Consider the following 18,917-nt stretch of genomic DNA (forward strand, 5'->3'; position numbering starts at 1 on the left):
TAGATTTCATTTCACTCCTTCTTTGTATCCATACTAAAATAGTGATAATTCAATAAAAAATGATTCAATTTTATTCATAAAAGTATGCAATAATTTCATCAATGTTTTTTATGACGTTGCCACGTTAAACTATTGTCCGTAAACCGACTTTACAGAAAACCAATATTTCTTCTTTTTTTTATGGTTATGTAATTTTTGAAGATCTATCTTAAGATTTGTAGGGAAGGGGGGAAAAAAATCATTTCGGACACTGGTTATTCAGAGAGGTTCTTTGTGAAGTTTGCAGCAGCTTGTGTTGACGGTGTGGGCGTACATAATGTATGCGACGCCAGGTGGGGCCGGTCCGCGGGCGATAATGCTCTGCTCCGCTGCGGCACGGCTGCCTAATTCGCCCGAAGCTCGCCCCGCCCACCCGTGGGCAGCATTAGGGGCATGACTGAGAGATGCCGCTCTCGACACGGCTGGTCAGTAGGGCCGCGTGCTTTCCACCTCGGGAGACCCCGGGCGACAGGGGCATGGGGTCCCGGGACTACGATGCCACCAGCGGCCGATTCCGTTGACAAAAAAAAATTTGGTTGTCTGTAAAGTCGGTTTACAGGACGATAGTTTAACGTGACAACGTCATAACAAAACATTGATGAAATGATTGCATACTTTTATCAATAAAATTGAATCATTTTTATTGAAATATCACCATTTTGTATGGATACAAAGAAGGAGTGAAATGAAATCTACAATTTAATTGAAAAATTTACATTTTATTTGCACTCATTAATTCAAATATGTTTATTACTTTAACGAAGAGATTATTTTAACTATAACTTTCATACATGTTTGCTATTTAACTTCTTCCAATCTGTGTTGTTCTGTTAAGGATAGGACGATGATGGGAAAAGTAGGAAACGAATGGGAGTGTTTCAAGTTTAATGTGCCTCGAAAAAGTCAAATCGATGGTTGTTCGAATCGAGTGGAAGAGAGATAGATGCGGCGCAAGCGTACAATGAGCGTAACGGGACACAGCGCAACGGGACAAAGTGCGTAACGGGACAACGAGTCATCCTTTTTCGTGCGTGCAGCCGGCGTTCATCGATTTATTAGACGTTGTCACGTCAAAAATAACAACAATAATGTGAGCTGGTTTTTCAGCCCTCGTCAGCGATGCAAAAAAAAAAACACCTAGCCGCGGGTGACGAGCAAATGCACTTTTGATGCGAAACTCCCGACAGAAAATTTAATGCGGAATTATTTTCAAATAATGCTGAGCGTGATAAACAAACGAAAAAAAATAAATTGTGTTTTCAACTAAAAGACGCGTAGTTTCCGCAACCGCCGCTGGAATTCTCCCCGTGGCAGCTACGTCGACTATCGAATCGTTTGATTAGCAAACAGAAATCTTAAACTCTATATAATAAATGGCTGAAAGGGATCTTATATATATAAATAAATGCAAAAGAGTTGTTAATGACAATGCTGTTTTAACATTAAACATTTATTTGAACTTACCATTCACGTCTAAGGATAGTAAGCGAGGACAGGAAAAATTCGCATATTTATTTTTTTGATAGGTTCAAATTTAAATGTTCATTATACATTTGTGCCTAAATTTTTTTTGTGAATATGTGTCAAAAAGGATCCTTCAACCAAATAACCAAATTACGAGTTACCCTGTTGAGACGTCACAAAGGCACAGCAGCCAATGAGTACGTGAGATTGGTCCAAGTATGCAGTGGACTGTGGAGTCTAATCTAAGACACTGATCCCGCGAACTATTCTGGTCTCTAATAATTTGTGTTAAATACCATTATATTTAATCTGACCACATTAAGTTACCTATCCATGTTTAAATGCGTCATTCAAAATTAAACATTTGTAAAACATTTCACTATATTTTTCCGGTTAGTCCCTTCGATTCTTATGCTTGGACAAAATTAGGCAGCTAACACTGTTAGCATGAAGCTGATCTTCCAGTTAAGTCACTTTGCCAAGAATGTTCCTTAAGATATGCTTAATTTAATACTTCTTTGATGCAGATTCTCTCTGAATATATTGCAGATAATTTGACCACTCATTAGGAAAATAAAAAAATCTATTTCCACGCCTGCTCACTTATAAAAGAGGCCATGGTAAAAAAACCTTCCCACCCCTTTTTTTCTTTTTCTAATGAGGATAAGAGAGGGGAATGTGTGGGAAACTATAATGAACCATAAGAAAAAGGTGATGTGTAATTCGAAACAAAGGGGTAGCTGTGATGAATGACATGACTGTAGCGACAAAAGAATAACTAACGAAGAATAATTGTGGTTTATTTTTTATGTGTGGGCACAGGAAGTAAGCCATGGTATAAAAAGGAACAGAGGAAAGGGTTAGGAGAGGTAAGGAAAGAGAACAATACGTTGCATACACTGCTAGTGTAGGATTTTTCCGCAAGGAGTCAAGAGGGGTAAAGGGGGTGGTTACGATGGCTAGGGCTTAACGATCGTGGATCACAGACTGGGCAAGCGGTGGTCCGGGAACGTTTTAAGGCAATTCTTTGCAAGTTCTGCTTCTGGGCAGTAAAGCGAATAGTAAGTGAAGTGAAAAGTTGGGTCAGCTACGTTAATAATGCTTGATTCAAATAGGTTAGGACGTTAATGCAGCTGTCCCAACGCAATTAAACATTCACTAATGTTTTTAATTCGCCGTATCCCTCAGGTGTCAAACTTGTGAATAATTATCCGTTTTGGAGTCGGTGAAATTCCTATTGCTGGAAGTGTAATAGCTGAGTAAAAGTTAGAAACGTACATTTATAGGTGTGTTTTCGATTGGCGAAAATAATTTCAGCAATAATAGTTAAAGGCTGGGGATCATAAGTATATGAAAACTAGACAGACCTAAGTCAAAGAGCCCATTTTCTAAAATGCCATAACTCATCCACACACTTAATCCGTCATAGTGTATACATTTTATTTCTAAATTCTTGCCTTCTATAACTATGGTTAACCTAGGTTTGAGTCGTTTATGTCCAATGTATTCGTGAAAAACAGTTAAATAAGTTAATTTTATTTCATATGTTGGTAATAAATCACTGTTACCATTGAAAAATAAAACTGCCTTAAGTTGTTTGAAGAGACTACGTACCCTATGTACATTTAGCCCCACTAAATTATTTCATTTCGGATGGTCTCAGTGACCTAAGGATCGGAGTACTTGACTTAATAAAATCATTGCGGTCGTGGGTTGGACCCCTAACACGAGCATAGGTGTTTAAAGACTATTTTTGAAAGTCGTGGTTCTCTTTTTCGGGAGCGTAAGCCAAAATTGATAAATATGTAGCTTGTCTGTGATAACGATTGGCATGAATGGAATGAATAATTTTACTTTCAATTATGTACAAAAAGAATTAATATATAAAAAACAAAAATAACCGCTTTTGTTATGCAACATTTTGTTAATCGGTTTATAAATATACATTTTTAATCCGTCGAAAATTTCAGTATTTGATTTTATGCCATATTAAAATAAAAGTACTATAAACGAAAGCTAGCCACTGATAGCATTTTTTTCAATAAGTTCTGTAAACTTATCCAATATTTTCCGACCATCGATGTCTTTCTCTCTTACAAACATGCATCACGTGTGCTGAATTAAAATTTTGTGATAGTTTTACTACCGCTGGCGGACATATGCATCATGACTATTTAGCCGGTGTAGCACCGTACAGTTGTACTTAATGGTCACCAGTTTCCACTCGGTGTTTTGTTCGAGATCAGTTGTTTGCATGATCCATTTTGGTAAACTAACTTAGCGCTTTATTGAGATACATGCATTGTGCACTCTAAACGAAACGGTCGAAAGAATATTCTACCAGAATCTCTGCGGAAGTTATAGCTGTAGCGGCATAAACGTATAGTGTGACGCTATCTAACAGTCGCCACATGTTATAACGGGTTGGAAAAAAAAACAATAGCTCCCTTCCTAACGTTATGAGAATTCAACTTTAACTGGTGTGTGCGAGGCAGCAAGACAAATGAAGGACTTGCACATGACAGCTGTCTTCTGCGCGCACTTCAATTTTCTTGCTGTCTTGCCCGCACCAGTTAAAAGACGGCCGCATACAAGAAGCAGATAAGAATTTAGTTTTATAATGACGAAATACAGACTTTTTAATGCCTTACGGCTAGGGAACAACCTACTATGGGCCAATCTGCCGCTGAGAGGAGGATAAAAGTTAAATAAACAGTTATAGTTAATCAGTATATCCATATCATCTTCGAAGTGCTTGTACAGGCCTCTGGGTACAAGAACCACGGTGGAATGATAATATCGATAAAGTTAAAAACTAGCTCGTTCCAATGAAACTAATAACAATAAAATAAGAGGGCACTTATTTTGGATATTTGCTTCCAAATATGAGGAAACATTTCCATTTCTTACTTAAAATCATAATATTGATTCAATATTGTAAAATATAGTGTACTAGAGTGCAGTTTCTACAGTATTGTTTAGCCATGTAGGCGATTTTTTAAATGCCAAAATGTCAGTACCTGGAAAAAAATATTTTATTAAAATTTTGTTTGATTTGAGTTAGATAGATATTTACGCAGAAGACAACTGTTATTTTTTTTACTTGGATCAACCTTGACAGAATATACCTCAATCACCTCTGTGCTGTCCACAGCCATGCACACAAATGCCTTATTTGAAAAGGCAAGCAGCAATAAAATGCAAGCGTTATATGCGCCATTTAAAGTTTGCACAGCTTTATTATAGATATGTAAACCATTCTACAAAAGATTAATTAAAATTTGAAGAGAGTCGGGCTGGAACCAGTTGATTAATTGACGTACATAAATCACCCCTTGACAGTCTCATAGTTTCACTTGGAGTTGCTATTGCAATAGCGAGCATTTTTTTTACAATGCATCCCTCTTATAAGTATACTTATTGATAGTTGCTCTTTCAGTCTCGTGACAGTAGCTTCACGATAAAATAAAAAAAATTTTAAATTTTTATCTATGCATTATCATGCAGGTTTATATCGCGTGTTAACTTTTTACCGTTAGATAATTCAACTGTCCCTAAAAAAAATCGTATTTTGAAAGCTGTATCAAAATATTTGAAATTACAATATAAGGAGGTTTAATTTTCCTTAACCTGACTATTTAAAAATTGTAAACTAATAGTAAATATAGTTGTAAACAAATTTTTTTTTATTATTATAAACGAATGTGTGTTAGCGTTGAAATAATTTGAATAATAGTTTAACGCCTGGATACTGTCACTGAATGCAGACCTTGAAATTATAAAGGATCAGTAAAGAAACAACTAAGTCACGTTAATTAATGTGTTTCATTGTTATTTCCATGGAAATAAAACACCTACCGAATTTTTTTTTAAAATAAATTTTCCTGTGTGCTGCGAACATACTCGTTGGTTTCCTTTTCCAATTTTTTTTTAATTAGCTTTTTTTTATTATTTCGTCCTGCCGCGGAACTAATGATGGCAAGGGGATTGGTGAGGGGGGAATACGTCGGATAGTTTGAAAGGAGGGGGGAGGGAGGTGAAGGTTTGTGGTCGTTGAGTGTTAGGGCGTTTGCATGCGCGTGTTTACTTTATTTTTTTTTTTTTTTTCGAACAGCAACGCCACGCATTCCCTCGGCAGTGCGAACTCATTACCCACACGGGGCTCCGAAAACCAAAATGAACGTCGGCCGGCTATAGGGTGTGTTCCCCTCTAGCTAAACCACCACCGCAGAATTTTTTTTTCCCCTGTCCCGTGAAACAATAATGAACTCCCAAACAACGTGCTAATTAAATTTAATTAACCTCTCTACGGCATAAAAAAATACGCAAGTAGCCGTTAAAAAAATAATTGTTTGAAAAAAAAAAAAGAAATTCTCCACAGACTAATCGCATTAGCGTTGAAAAGCAAAGTAGGTTAAGACGGTATACCGAAATAATAGCCTAATTGACTCACTGTAAACCATGGTGATATTTGTGTCATTTACATTAATCCAGACCTATTTTTTTATACGTCTTCTAATTGTCATGGGTATTGAATGTAGCTTATACATTTATTTTTTTAAGGAAACACCATGCAAACCAAAATTTTAATTGTAGTTTATTTTATTTTATCGGTAACTTAACGTTTTGTCATTGTGTGTTTGTATTTGTATTTTATTAAATTTTAAATAACACATTCATGGTTTAATTTTCTTTTTCTTTAATTTTTTAATTTTCAGGAAATTAGTGTGCATGTGAACTCTGAAATTCGCACGATATAATAAAGTTCCAGTTACTGTAAAAAAAAAATTGTCACCGTAGAATAAACAAAGTGTTACAACACCTGAAAAAAGGTGCTTTAAACTTAAGGGGTAGTAGATTTTAAAGCGTTTGCTCAAAAAGAACAACTAATTTTTATTTATGGGTTTGTGGTTTCTGACATATATATATATTTTTTTTTGTGAGGGAGTGCTTAGACTTATTGGGGAGAAATTTACCCAGTGCACACAGACGCATATAACGCTTGCATTTTATTGCTGCTTGCCTTTGCGTTGGTGGGATTTTACTGCTTTATTTTTGTGTTTGGTTTCTTCCTTTGCACTCTGCTGAAGCAGCTAAAGAGAGAAAGAGAGAAAGAGAGAGAGAGAGAAACCTGCTACGGTCAGTGCTTGTTGGGAAACGCGGGATCGGACATCCGTGGTTTGTTGGGATGTTGGGAGGTTGTGGGAAAGGAGACTGGAATACATTTCCGGGACAACAGAAGGGGAAGGGTAATCCCGTGTATAGCCTGCGCCACGTAACTTGGCTCAAATTTTTGACAATCCTCAATAGTTGTGCCAGTGGTACTCGTTTGCCAAACGTCATCAATAAAGTATCACGAGAAGTTGTTTACAAACATTGTCAGCCGAAGTATCGTTAGTGGAAGGATGCGTTAATCATGGACACTTATTGTGAGAAATGTCAAATCTGAGGTAATCTAAATGACACAGAAATTAGAATAACGTGGAATTGGTTCACCCATTGGTTTTTTCCTGCCTGAGCTTTTTTTTTTGGGGGGGGAGGGGGGAATAGAAGACAACTGTGGATGATAAAACATGTACAATTAAGGAAAACTCTTATCTGGGGATTTTTTTATGAAACCATATATATTTCATATAGGCTATATTTATTTCATTTTCCCTGCCTGAAGTAGTCTATGAAGAAATTTTACGTAAGTACCTTCACGTCGCTTGCCAGCTTACTAACAGTTTCGTAATGAAACTATACGTATAAGCTTCCCATTCATTTCTCCACGTCGTTGTAGAATGCATTTTAAGCTACACTCTGACTTATAATGATAGTCATCAATGGTCTTGCTCTTATAACACACACAGAAAGGGCATAATTCAAAGGCATGCGAGAACACCTGTTCACTCCGTTTAAGAGTGAGATGGTGCGTAGCAGGATGTAGACCATTCAGCTTAAGGCTTAGTTAGTGTGGTGGCATGCCAAACTGTGAATGGCTAAAAGGTAACGAATATAGCAGTGATAGTCGCTATACTGTAATTTGTTTTATAAAAAGAACAAATTTTCATGTAAAATTACAGATATATGTAAATTTGTTCATTAACATGAAAACAACTGTATCACTACAAAACAGTATTTGCAGTACTGGGCTTTGTGTAAGTCCCAGTACCTCCAATAGTTAAAGTTACCTGTAAACCTTTCCTCGAATAGCTTTCCAATATTAACTGCGCACATTATAAAGCATAATAAAACTAAATAGAGTTAAATGATTGAATTAACAATTATATTTTCTAGTGTTTTAAAAAAAGTCATTGAGTGAAAAATCAACTAAATATAATTAAATGCGCCAATTTCCGTAAGAAATACTCAATATTATCTTGAAAAACATATTCGTTAATTAAAAAATAACCATGGACACGTGTTGTATAAAGTTACAATATCCATCTTGTAATATTAAAAACTTTTTTTTGGCAACTGGTTTCCAAATGAATTTTTTTGTAAAAATACATTTAATTTTTTCCCGTGTAAGACTTATTTAAGGCGTACCTGTAATTGTGGACACGATTTATAAAATTTGTTAGGAGACTGAATACAGCCTAGACATCAACAGAGCAAAAAATTGGCGCACATATCGAATTATACTAAGCTATGTCCAAACGTTAATACTTTGAACTTTTTAAAATGTTAGTATTTAAAGTTATTTATTTTTTTAAATAGTGAAGCATATTTCAATAAAGCATGTTTAGAGTTTTTTGAGCTAAATTGTATGTTAGAATTTTTAAATACTGATGATCCCAGTCACGCAATAAAAAATACCAATTACCATATTATTTTATTATATTATTTTTTTTAAAATGATATTTGAAACTTATTTAAGGACATAAACGCGAGCGAAACCGCGGGTAGAAGCTAGTGTGTGTATATATATAATTTTAATTTCGGAAAGAGGACGTGGGATTTTGGTTTCAGATGTTTCCGAGGGCGTTCGTTAAAAATTCATATCTGTGGAGCGAAACATCTGGTTCAACGAGATAAAAAGTGAAAAAAGAGAGGGATGATTTTTTTTTGTGACGGAGTGACGGATGAAGACAAGGAGATGTATCATGTTAACCAGGGGAAACGGGATAAAAAGAGGCACGTCGACGAAATTTTGTTGGATTACAAAGTCGGACCGTGTTTTCGTGTTGTAGCTCGGTGCCACCATCGCAGAATACTAATATCCCTGCTACAGGCGCTTGACTAGGATTCGCCTGCCATTTGAGATTTCTTAAAGAAATATTTAAAACTACAGCCCCTGAAAAATACTGCGTCGCCTGCCTGTGGAAAGCCAGAAAATAAACTTCGAATTTGATATTACGACGCAAAAGAAGTTAACTATAAACTTCATTCGACATTAATTCATGCACATTCAATGAATTACGAGGAAAAAAAATGAGGAACGGGTTCTTACATTATTTTTTTAAAAACTACGCATAGTTGTGGTTATTATAATATGTTGGTTTGTCTGGTTCGGAATCACTCAAAAAATTGCTGGACGTTGAAATAAGACAAACGAGCTTTACTACTCCACTTTGGGATGTCAGAATATGTATATAGTACAGTTTAAAATAAAGTGTAATACTTGTTTGGCCAATGTTTACATGCTTGGGCGAAATGGACGAAAGTTTCTAGAGCGCCGGGCCGTTAGTACGCGGAAGATGATAATCGCCAGAGATGCCGAGATAAACATCGCCGGCGCCATTTACTTCATTCTCTTCGAGGGGTGAGGTTGGGTGCAGGCAGCCATGTGTTATTTCCCCCGCCCCCCCCCCCCCCCCCCCCAAAGTGTCTTAGTATTTCACGATAACAGAGTCCTTCGTTCTCATGTTTATGTAGGAATGTTTTCTAGCCGATCCATACAAGTTTCTTTCGCCAAGTTTTGAACGAAACTGATCCCCAGGTGGGCACCGCGTTGTGTGCTGTTTTACAGACACGTATCGGCAACTACTTGACTGGTGTTCTTCCTGGTGAAACACGGCTAGGCGGTGATGCGGGTGTGTCATGTCTCTGAACGACCACGTAATCAGCGTTTCTCTCTGCTATTTTTTTTATTTCAAGTTACGTCGGTAAAAATAATGAAAACAATATCCACACTTTAATAAACATAAAAATGTTTTCAGAAACTTAATAAATCTCCCTCCTTCCCTCTCTACAACAAAAGAAAGAAGAAAAAAAACAATTAGTGACCTCGAAAATGTTCCCTTATTTTGCCCTAGTTTTAGCATTACAATTTTAATCATGAGATACTTCCATTCAACCTAAGTTCGTTTTGTAAGATTTTCACTTTTGACTTATTCTTACTGTTATTTCTCAAGTCCTCAATTCTAAACTAGCTGTAACACTGAACAAAATGCTGTCCAAATTACTGTGGTTAAATTATCTTAGTTTTAAAATATTGTAAAATTGTTTCAAGGTTTTGTTTAGTTAGTTTGGTTTAAGTTTAATCCATTGAAAATACTATAAATTGATGTGAACTTTTGGTTAGGTTAGACTGGCAACATTAAAAAAATACTATCACGTAAAGCGTTTTCTATGAAATAAACAAAGTATGATGCCAGATTAAAACAATCTCACACACAAAAACTCGCTGTCTGAAAATGCGATTATGAACATAAACAAGCAGTTCTTGTCACCTACATGTTCACTATTTGTTCTCTCATTACGTACATTATTTAATTTTGGCTGAATTCACAGGAAAACGCATTGAATTTTTTTTTATAAATGAATTAAATGCGCAGCAATTTAGTTAAAGGAAGTGACATTTTACGAAATATATTTACAAATAACCATAATATGCAAGTATTTTATGAATGCGCGAAAACTAATAAAAGCCAATGTTTACATTAATTACATATTTGTAATATTGAATAGCGAGGATCGTAGTGAAAATTTGCAGAGTGTTTTTTTTTTTCAAGCAACACTAGTTTGCCTTTTATTTCTTTACTTTCGACAATTTATTGTGTGATGAAGCGTATGATTCACATACGATAGCCTACTATCTATATTACGATGCGGAATTCGGCTAACCGACCACATCACAGGAGCCACCACCGACACAGTTATATTTTGACAGGGCCTACAACCACTAAAACTAAGGTCAATTATACTACTTACATGTAACATTCTCCACCAAGGCAAAAAAAAAAATAATGCGACAAACAATCAAGTTCTGGTCGTTAGTGATAACCACAAACTCGTTGGTATGCACATATCTTAAGATAAAATTAAAAGTACCTATCACAAAATTCACAAAGATTTACACTTTTGACAAGATGGCTTCAATTCATCGCGTTAAACTTCCGTCAATAAGGCGCGTGCATTTCTGTTACTACTAAAATTCCATCAATATGTCTTAAAAAAACTTTTAAAAAAAATGGAGCGAGTCTCTCATTATTCGCCAGAGACGATACCTAGCAAATTAATGCATTCACATGTTTGCAAATACTCTAACAATACGAAACTCTCACACAAACTTTAACGTAGAATTCTTTAAAACACTGCTAAGTGTGATAAATATACGCAAGTTTGATCTTTTAACCACATTTCTGAACGCGAATGATTCGTAGCTTCCGCACCTGCCGTTAGAAACCGCTGCTGCAGCAGCTATTTCGACTTATCGAATCATTCGATATGCAGACTGAAATTTATACTTTATAATGGAACGGTTCCGATAAAAGCTTATTTTTGACAAGGAATTTTTCTTTAATTACTGCCCATCTTCTTAAAAAAAAAACGTTTCCCTTTGGCTTTGTGAACATAGATTCGCACCATCCTCCATATATGGCAGCACTGTTGTTACACAATTCAGTTTCAATAACGAAATTACTTCTACCAAATTCCGTATACCGAGAGCCAAGATGTTACACGTAAAAAAAAAAAAAAAATTGGTTGTCTGTAAAGTCGGTTTACGGACGATAGTTTAACGTGACGTCATAAAAAAACATTGATGAAATTATTGTATACTTTTATGAATAAAATTGAATCATTTTTATTGAATTATCACTATTTTGTATGGATACAAAGAAGGAGTGAAATGAAATCTACAATTTAATTGATAAATTTACTTTTATTTGCACTCAATAATTCCAATATGTTTATTACTTTAACGAAGAGATTATTTTAACTGTATATTTTATACATGTTTTCTATTTAACCTCTTCCTATCTGTGTTATTCTGTTAAGGATAGGACGATGATAGGAAAAGTAGGAAACGAATGGGAGTGTTTCAAACTTAATGTGCCTCGAAAAAGTCAAATCGATGGTTGTTCCAATCGAGTAGAAGAGAGAGATAGATGCGGCGCAAGCGTACAATGAGCGTAACGGGACACTTTTTCGTGCGTGCAGCCGGCGTTCATCGATTTGTTAGACGTTGTCACGTCAAAAAAAATGCACGCACACTCACTAATGCGGAAAACACCGTGACAGAACAACCCAGTGAGGAAACAAAACGGATGATCTGGACCACACGACGTCGACATCACGGACTTGGGGCCCGTCCGTCGACCTCGTGGTTGGAGGAGGGTGGATTGACGGGAGGATTGCGTCGGCGCTTCCATCTTCGGGCGCGCTGAAACATTCAGCGGGTGCGAGCGACCTCGCTCTTGATGGACTCGTGACGGCCACGGCCGGAGCATCTCGCATGCATGCACTTCGAGGTGGGTGGGAGCATCTCCCATCCACATCCACCCCTTGTTGGCCGCGGGAACACCACATAACTTAGAAAGTCACAACTTAGACCTGTCACAACTTAGAACTGTCATAACATAGAAACACGTAACTTAGAAACACGCAACGCAGAACCTCACAACTTTGAAACGTCATAACGTAGAAAGTCACAATTTAGAACTATCACAACTTAAAGACACACATCTAAGAACTGTCATAACTTAGAATCACGTAACTTAGAAACACGCAACGCAAAACCATACAACTTAGAAACTTCATAACGTAGAAAGTCATAACTTAGAAAATTCTAAGTTATGTATTTCTAAGTTATGTGTTTCTAAGTTGTGTGTTTCTAAGTTGTTTGTTTCTAAGTTGTTTGTTTCTAAGTTGTTTGTTTCTAAGTTGTGTGTTACTAAGTTATGACAGCACCCCCTGGCCGCGCCTTCCCCGAACCACCCCCTCCCCTTGTGACCAAACTGACCGTCCCCCCGCCACGGAATGGCTGAGCACTCTGCAATCAGCAGCGACCGTTGCCCAGTGTCTCCGCCATGAAGAAAACATTTCGCACCAAATCTGACCGGAAAAGATACCAGATCTGAAGAAAAGTACTAGATTTTCTATTGTTTTGCGCTATTGAATAAGCCACTTAAATTACAATAAGTATTTTTTTAAAAAATGACAAAACTCTACTTAAGGTGTTGTGCCGCAAATTTGAAATATTTGACAGAATTTTTTTTTTCTCACCTAAATGCCCTAATATAAACTTTGTTAGCCCATAGTTCATCCTGATGAAATTTTTTCTACTAGAGTCTCGCGTCATTTTCCCAGCGCCACAAATGATAGCCTGATATGATTTCGGCAGGCTAGTTTTAGCCATCATCTTTTCTTCCCGCCCCGGGCCACGAACGCGACTAGTAACAGTGTCCGGCTTCGTGACCAAGAATGCTTTTCTCAGCTATCTCCCAGGGCAGCCCGCTTCCCAGAGCTTGGCTGAGGTTGGCAGCTCCAGTTATGCCCCATTCTTTTGTTCCAGGGCTGTCGGGCAAGTATTGGCGCCTGGCCTAAGACTTTTCTCACGAGCCATAAGACCCCCCCTCATCCATATTTTTCCAGGGACAACATCCAGAGCAACGACCGGGGGCGTTAACCTCCCTAGGCCTCAAGGACATCTTGCTGGCCGGCGAAAGGCCCGCTTTCGCCATCTCCCGGCGAATCCTGCCAACTAACTTAACTTAGTTCAGTGCTGGAGCGCAACCTCTAGAAGCCGCAATCTCACCTCTCTCTAGTTCCCATTTAGCTCGACAGAGCGTGAACCAGTTGGTCCCATAAGGGTCAGGCTTACACTAGTCCCCCTCGCGGGATTTTTTGTGAACTAATCCCGAGTCGGTTCCGCCTGTTCCCCGACAGAGTGCACCACTTTCGGAGTGCGAGTCACCTCCGATCCCCCTTAAGTAAAGCCACCAGCCACATTTTTTTTTTTTCGTTTGGCCCATGGAGTGAGCCCACCGCGCGCTACCTCCAGCCAATCAGAGACTAGTTCCCCCCATTTCCCTAGGCCTCCGGGACTCTAGCCTAAGTTCTTAACTACATGCAGCCCGGTGCATTGAGGGATTCATCCTTCTGTCGTCACCGTGGTCGCATCTCTCCGGTGCTTATCGCCCGCGACTTTATTCGGAAGCAGTCTCGCCCCGACTAACTTAAGGGATGTGATCCCTAGAGTCCGGTAGTGATACAAGTTATTTTTATTTTCCAGTTTGCTAGTCGTTTTAGTTCGGATTACTAGGTGATCTCGTTAGCATGACTCGTGCGTGGCTACCGCTAGCACTCGTGCAGTTTTCTTCATTCCACCCCCAGACTGGTGAGTGGAAAATTCAACGCCCTTTATCCTATAGTTGGCTCTATATTTAACTTTTGCCCTAACTTCTCTATTCTTGTTGCTTCGCACTTTAATTTCTACTCTTCACCACTGGACTTCCTTTTACGTTCGGTTCCAGTGGCGTCCAAGAGATGGTGCATTAGTGCAGGGTTTCCTCCGGCTCAAGTCCATCCCGTAAGTCAATTAAATTAACGTCTTTCCCTCCGGAAAATATTAAGTATCTCCCGCTTCTAGTTCACCGCCAGTGAACAGTCAACGATCAGATATTGTCAAATCAAATTATAAATATTCCCGCGCTGGTTGGGATAAAAAACATTTCAACTTTATTGAAATTATTTTTGTTAGTTCTTTTTGTAAAACCTTGATTATGTCAAAGGTGAATGTTAAATGCATATTCCAGGTAAAAGTAACTATCCATTTGTAATCTATACGTTTTAAAGGCCGGGGCCCCCTTAATTCTGATCAGTGTAATATTGTAAGTTCCGAGATTATCCCAAGTGTGCCGGCAATTATCAGCAAATGTGTAGGGGTGTGCCGGCAAGTGTGCAGGGGGGACATGTCAGCAAGTATGCAGGGGGGACAGGTCAGCTAGCGTGGCGGGAGGACATGTCAGCAAGCGTGCGGGGAGGGACATGTCAGCAAGTGTGCCGGGGGGGACATGTCAGCAAGTGTGCCGGTAGAGGACATGTCAGCAAGTGTGCCGGTAGAGGACATGTCAGCAAGTGTGCCGGGAGGGGGACATGTCAGCAAGTGTGCCGGGGGAGGACATGTCAGCAAGTGTGCCGGGGGAAGACATGTCAGCAAGTGTGCCGGGAGGGGGACATGTCAGCAAGTGTGCCGGGAGGGGGACATGTCAGCAAGTGTGCCGGGAGGGGGACATGTCAGCAAGTGTGCCGGGAGGAGGACATGTCAGCAAGTGTGCCGGTAGAGGACATGTCAGCAAGTGTGCCGGTAGAGGACATGTCAGCAAGTGTGCCGGGAGGGGGACATGTCAGCAAGTGTGCCGGGGGAGGACATGTCAGCAAGTGTGCCGGGGGGGGACATGTCAGCAAGTGTGCCGGGAGGGGGACATGTCAGCAAGTGTGCCGGGAGGGGGACATGTCAGCAAGTGTGCCGGGGGAGGACATGTCAGCAAGTGTGCCGGGGGAGGACATGTCAGCAAGTGTGCCGGGGGGGACATGTCAGCAAGTGTGCCGGGAGGGGGACATGTCAGCAAGTGTGCCGGGAGGGGGACATGTCAGCAAGTGTGCCGGGAGGGGGACATGTCAGCAAGTGTGCCGGGAGGAGGACATGTCAGCAAGTGTGCCGGTAGAGGACATGTCAGCAAGTGTGCCGGTAGAGGACATGTCAGCAAGTGTGCCGGGAGGGGGACATGTCAGCAAGTGTGCCGGGGGAGGACATGTCAGCAAGTGTGCCGGGGGGGGACATGTCAGCAAGTGTGCCGGGAGGGGGACATGTCAGCAAGTGTGCCGGGAGGGGGACATGTCAGCAAGTGTGCCGGGGGAGGACATGTCAGCAAGTGTGCCGGGGGAGGACATGTCAGCAAGTGTGCCGGGGGGGACATGTCAGCAAGTGTGCCGGGAGGGGGACATGTCAGCAAGTGTGCCGGGAGGGGGACATGTCAGCAAGTGTGCCGGGAGGGGGACATGTCAGCAAGTGTGCCGGGGGAGGACATGTCAGCAAGTGTGCCGGGAGGGGGACATGTCAGCAAGTGTGCCGGGAGGGGGACATGTCAGCAAGTGTGCCGGGGGAGGACATGTCAGCAAGTGTGCCGGGGGAGGACATGTCAGCAAGTGTGCCGGGGGGGGGACATGTCAGCAAGTGTGCCGGGAGGAGGACATGTCAGCAAGTGTGCCGGTAGAGGACATGTCAGCAAGTGTGCCGGGAGGAGGACATGTCAGCAAGTGTGCCGGGAGGGGGACATGTCAGCAAGTGTGCCGGGGGAGGACATGTCAGCAAGTGTGCCGGGGGAGGACATGTCAGCAAGTGTGCCGGGAGGGGGACATGTCAGCAAGTGTGCCGGGAGGAGGACATGTCAGCAAGTGTGCCGGTAGAGGACATGTCAGCAAGTGTGCCGGTAGAGGACATGTCAGCAAGTGTGCCGGGAGGGGGACATGTCAGCAAGTGTGCCGGGGGAGGACATGTCAGCAAGTGTGCCGGGGGGGGACATGTCAGCAAGTGTGCCGGGAGGGGGACATGTCAGCAAGTGTGCCGGGAGGGGGACATGTCAGCAAGTGTGCCGGGGGAGGACATGTCAGCAAGTGTGCCGGGGGAGGACATGTCAGCAAGTGTGCCGGGGGGGGGACATGTCAGCAAGTGTGCCGGGAGGGGGACATGTCAGCAAGTGTGCCGGGAGGGAGACATGTCAGCAAGTGTGCCGGGAGGGGGACATGTCAGCAAGTGTGCCGGGGGAGGACATGTCAGCAAGTGTGCCGGGAGGGGGACATGTCAGCAAGTGTGCCGGGAGGGGGACATGTCAGCAAGTGTGCCGGGGGAGGACATGTCAGCAAGTGTGCCGGGAGGGGGACATGTCAGCAAGTGTGCCGGGAGGGGGACATGTCAGCAAGTGTGCCGGGAGGGGGACATGTCAGCAAGTGTGCCGGGGGAGGACATGTCAGCAAGTGTGCCGGGGGGGGACATGTCAGCAAGTGTGCCGGGGGGGGACATGTCAGCAAGTGTGCCGGGAGGGGGACATGTCAGCAAGTGTGCCGGGAGGGGGACATGTCAGCAAGTGTGCCGGGGGAGGACATGTCAGCAAGTGTGCCGGGGGAGGACATGTCAGCAAGTGTGCCGGGGGGGGACATGTCAGCAAGTGTGCCGGGAGGGGGACATGTCAGCAAGTGTGCCGGGAGGGGGACATGTCAGCAAGTGTGCCGGGAGGGGGACATGTCAGCAAGTGTGCCGGGGGAGGACATGTCAGCAAGTGTGCCGGGAGGGGGACATGTCAGCAAGTGTGCCGGGAGGGGGACATGTCAGCAAGTGTGCCGGGGGAGGACATGTCAGCAAGTGTGCCGGGAGGGGGACATGTCAGCAAGTGTGCCGGGAGGGGGACATGTCAGCAAGTGTGCCGGGAGGAGGACATGTCAGCAAGTGTGCCGGGAGGAGGACATGTCAGCAAGTGTGCCGGGAGGGGGACATGTCAGCAAGTGTGCTGGGAGGGGGACATGTCAGCAAGTGTGCCGGGAGGGGGACATGTCAGCAAGTGTGCCGGGAGGGGGACATGTCAGCAAGTGTGCCGGGAGGGGGACATGTCAGCAAGTGTGCCGGGAGGGGGACATGTCAGCAAGTGTGCCGGGAGGGGGACATGTCAGCAAGTGTGCCGGGAGGGGGACATGTCATCAAGTGTGCCGGGAGGGGGACATGTCATCAAGTGTGCCGGGAGGGGGACATGTCAGCAAGTGTGCCGGGAGGGGGACATGTCATCAAGTGTGCCGGGAGGGGGACATGTCATCAAGTGTGCCGGGAGGGGGACATGTCATCAAGTGTGCCGGGAGGGGGACATGTCAGCAAGTGTGCCGGGAGGGGGACATGTCAGCAAGTGTGCCGGGAGGGGGACATGTCATCAAGTGTGCCGGGAGGGGGACATGTCATCAAGTGTGCCGGGAGGGGGACATGTCATCAAGTGTGCCGGGGGGGGGGACATGTCAGCAAGTGTGCCGGGAGGGGGGGACATGTCAGCAAGTGTGCCGGGAGGGGGACATGTCAGCAAGTGTGCCGGGAGGGGGACATGTCATCAAGTGTGCCGGGAGGGGGACATGTCATCAAGTGTGCCGGGAGGGGGACATGTCAGCAAGTGTGCCGGGAGGGGGACATGTCAGCAAGTGTGCCGGGAGGGGGACATGTCATCAAGTGTGCCAGGAGGGGGACATGTCATCAAGTGTGCCGGGAGGGGGACATGTCATCAAGTGTGCCGGGGGGGGGACATGTCAGCAAGTGTGCCGGGAGGGGGGGACATGTCAGCAAGTGTGCCGGGAGGGGGACATGTCAGCAAGTGTGCCGGGAGGGGGACATGTCAGCAAGTGTGCCAGTGGGGGGACATGTCAGCAAGTGTGCCGGTAGAGGACATGTCAGCAAGTGTGCCGGGGGAGGACATGTCAGCAAGTGTGCCAGTGGGGGGACATGTCAGCAAGTGTGCTCGGGGTGTGTCGCAGAGCGGGACGCGTGGTACGACGAGGCGCGCGAGGCGCTGCGCCGGCGGCTGCTGCAGCACGAGGGCGCACGGCCGCACGCCAAGAACGTGATCCTGGCGGTGGGCGACGGCATGGGAGTGGCCACGGTGACGGCGGCGCGGATCCTGCGCGGGCAGCGCCTGGGGCGGCCGGGCGAGGAGCAGGAGCTGGCCTGGGACCGCTTCCCGACCGTGGCGCTGGCCAGGGTGAGTCCTGATCCTTCCTCCTCTATCTTCCTCCTTCAGGGAGGACATCGCAGCACGCCGAGCAGTGACCCCGAGCTCAGCGACGTCGCGCCGTCCGCAAGAAGAAAACAATTTGCCTTTGTTTTACCGGGGCCAATTCAAAGAAGCATTTTCTTCCGCACTGAACTATTGAGATTGTTTCCTTCACAGAGAAAAAAAAAGGTTTTGCTTGAATCAAACAAATATTTGTTTATATATGCAGGGGCGTAGCCAGGGAGGGGTTTTAGGGGTTCAAACTTCCTCCCCCCCCTTAGCACCAAATCTTTAATTAATTTCTTATTCATCACTCAAAAAAATTTCATATTAAAATTAATAAAAATTTTGCCATTGCAATATTTAAATTTAAGAACCGAAAACTGCTAAAATAGCACTATTTTACACCTTAAAATCCAAATTTTCCCGGGGGAGAACCCCCGGACCACCCCACTTCAACAC

At 43.1% G+C, this 18,917-nt stretch overlaps 1 protein-coding gene across 1 annotated transcript in view; it reads left to right on the forward strand.

The window, feature by feature from the left end:
• LOC134537276 (alkaline phosphatase, tissue-nonspecific isozyme-like) overlaps positions 1-18,917 on the forward strand; it is a 440,124-nt gene that overhangs the window by 226,090 nt on the left and 195,117 nt on the right. The window contains exon 3 of the mRNA XM_063377549.1: positions 18,220-18,443. Coding sequence (XP_063233619.1) covers positions 18,220-18,443 — 224 coding nt within the window. The remainder of the gene's footprint in view (positions 1-18,219; positions 18,444-18,917) is intronic.

Source organism: Bacillus rossius, chromosome 12, assembly GCF_032445375.1.
Source record: "Bacillus rossius redtenbacheri isolate Brsri chromosome 12, Brsri_v3, whole genome shotgun sequence".
NCBI classification, from domain to species: Eukaryota; Metazoa; Arthropoda; class Insecta; order Phasmatodea; family Bacillidae; genus Bacillus; species Bacillus rossius.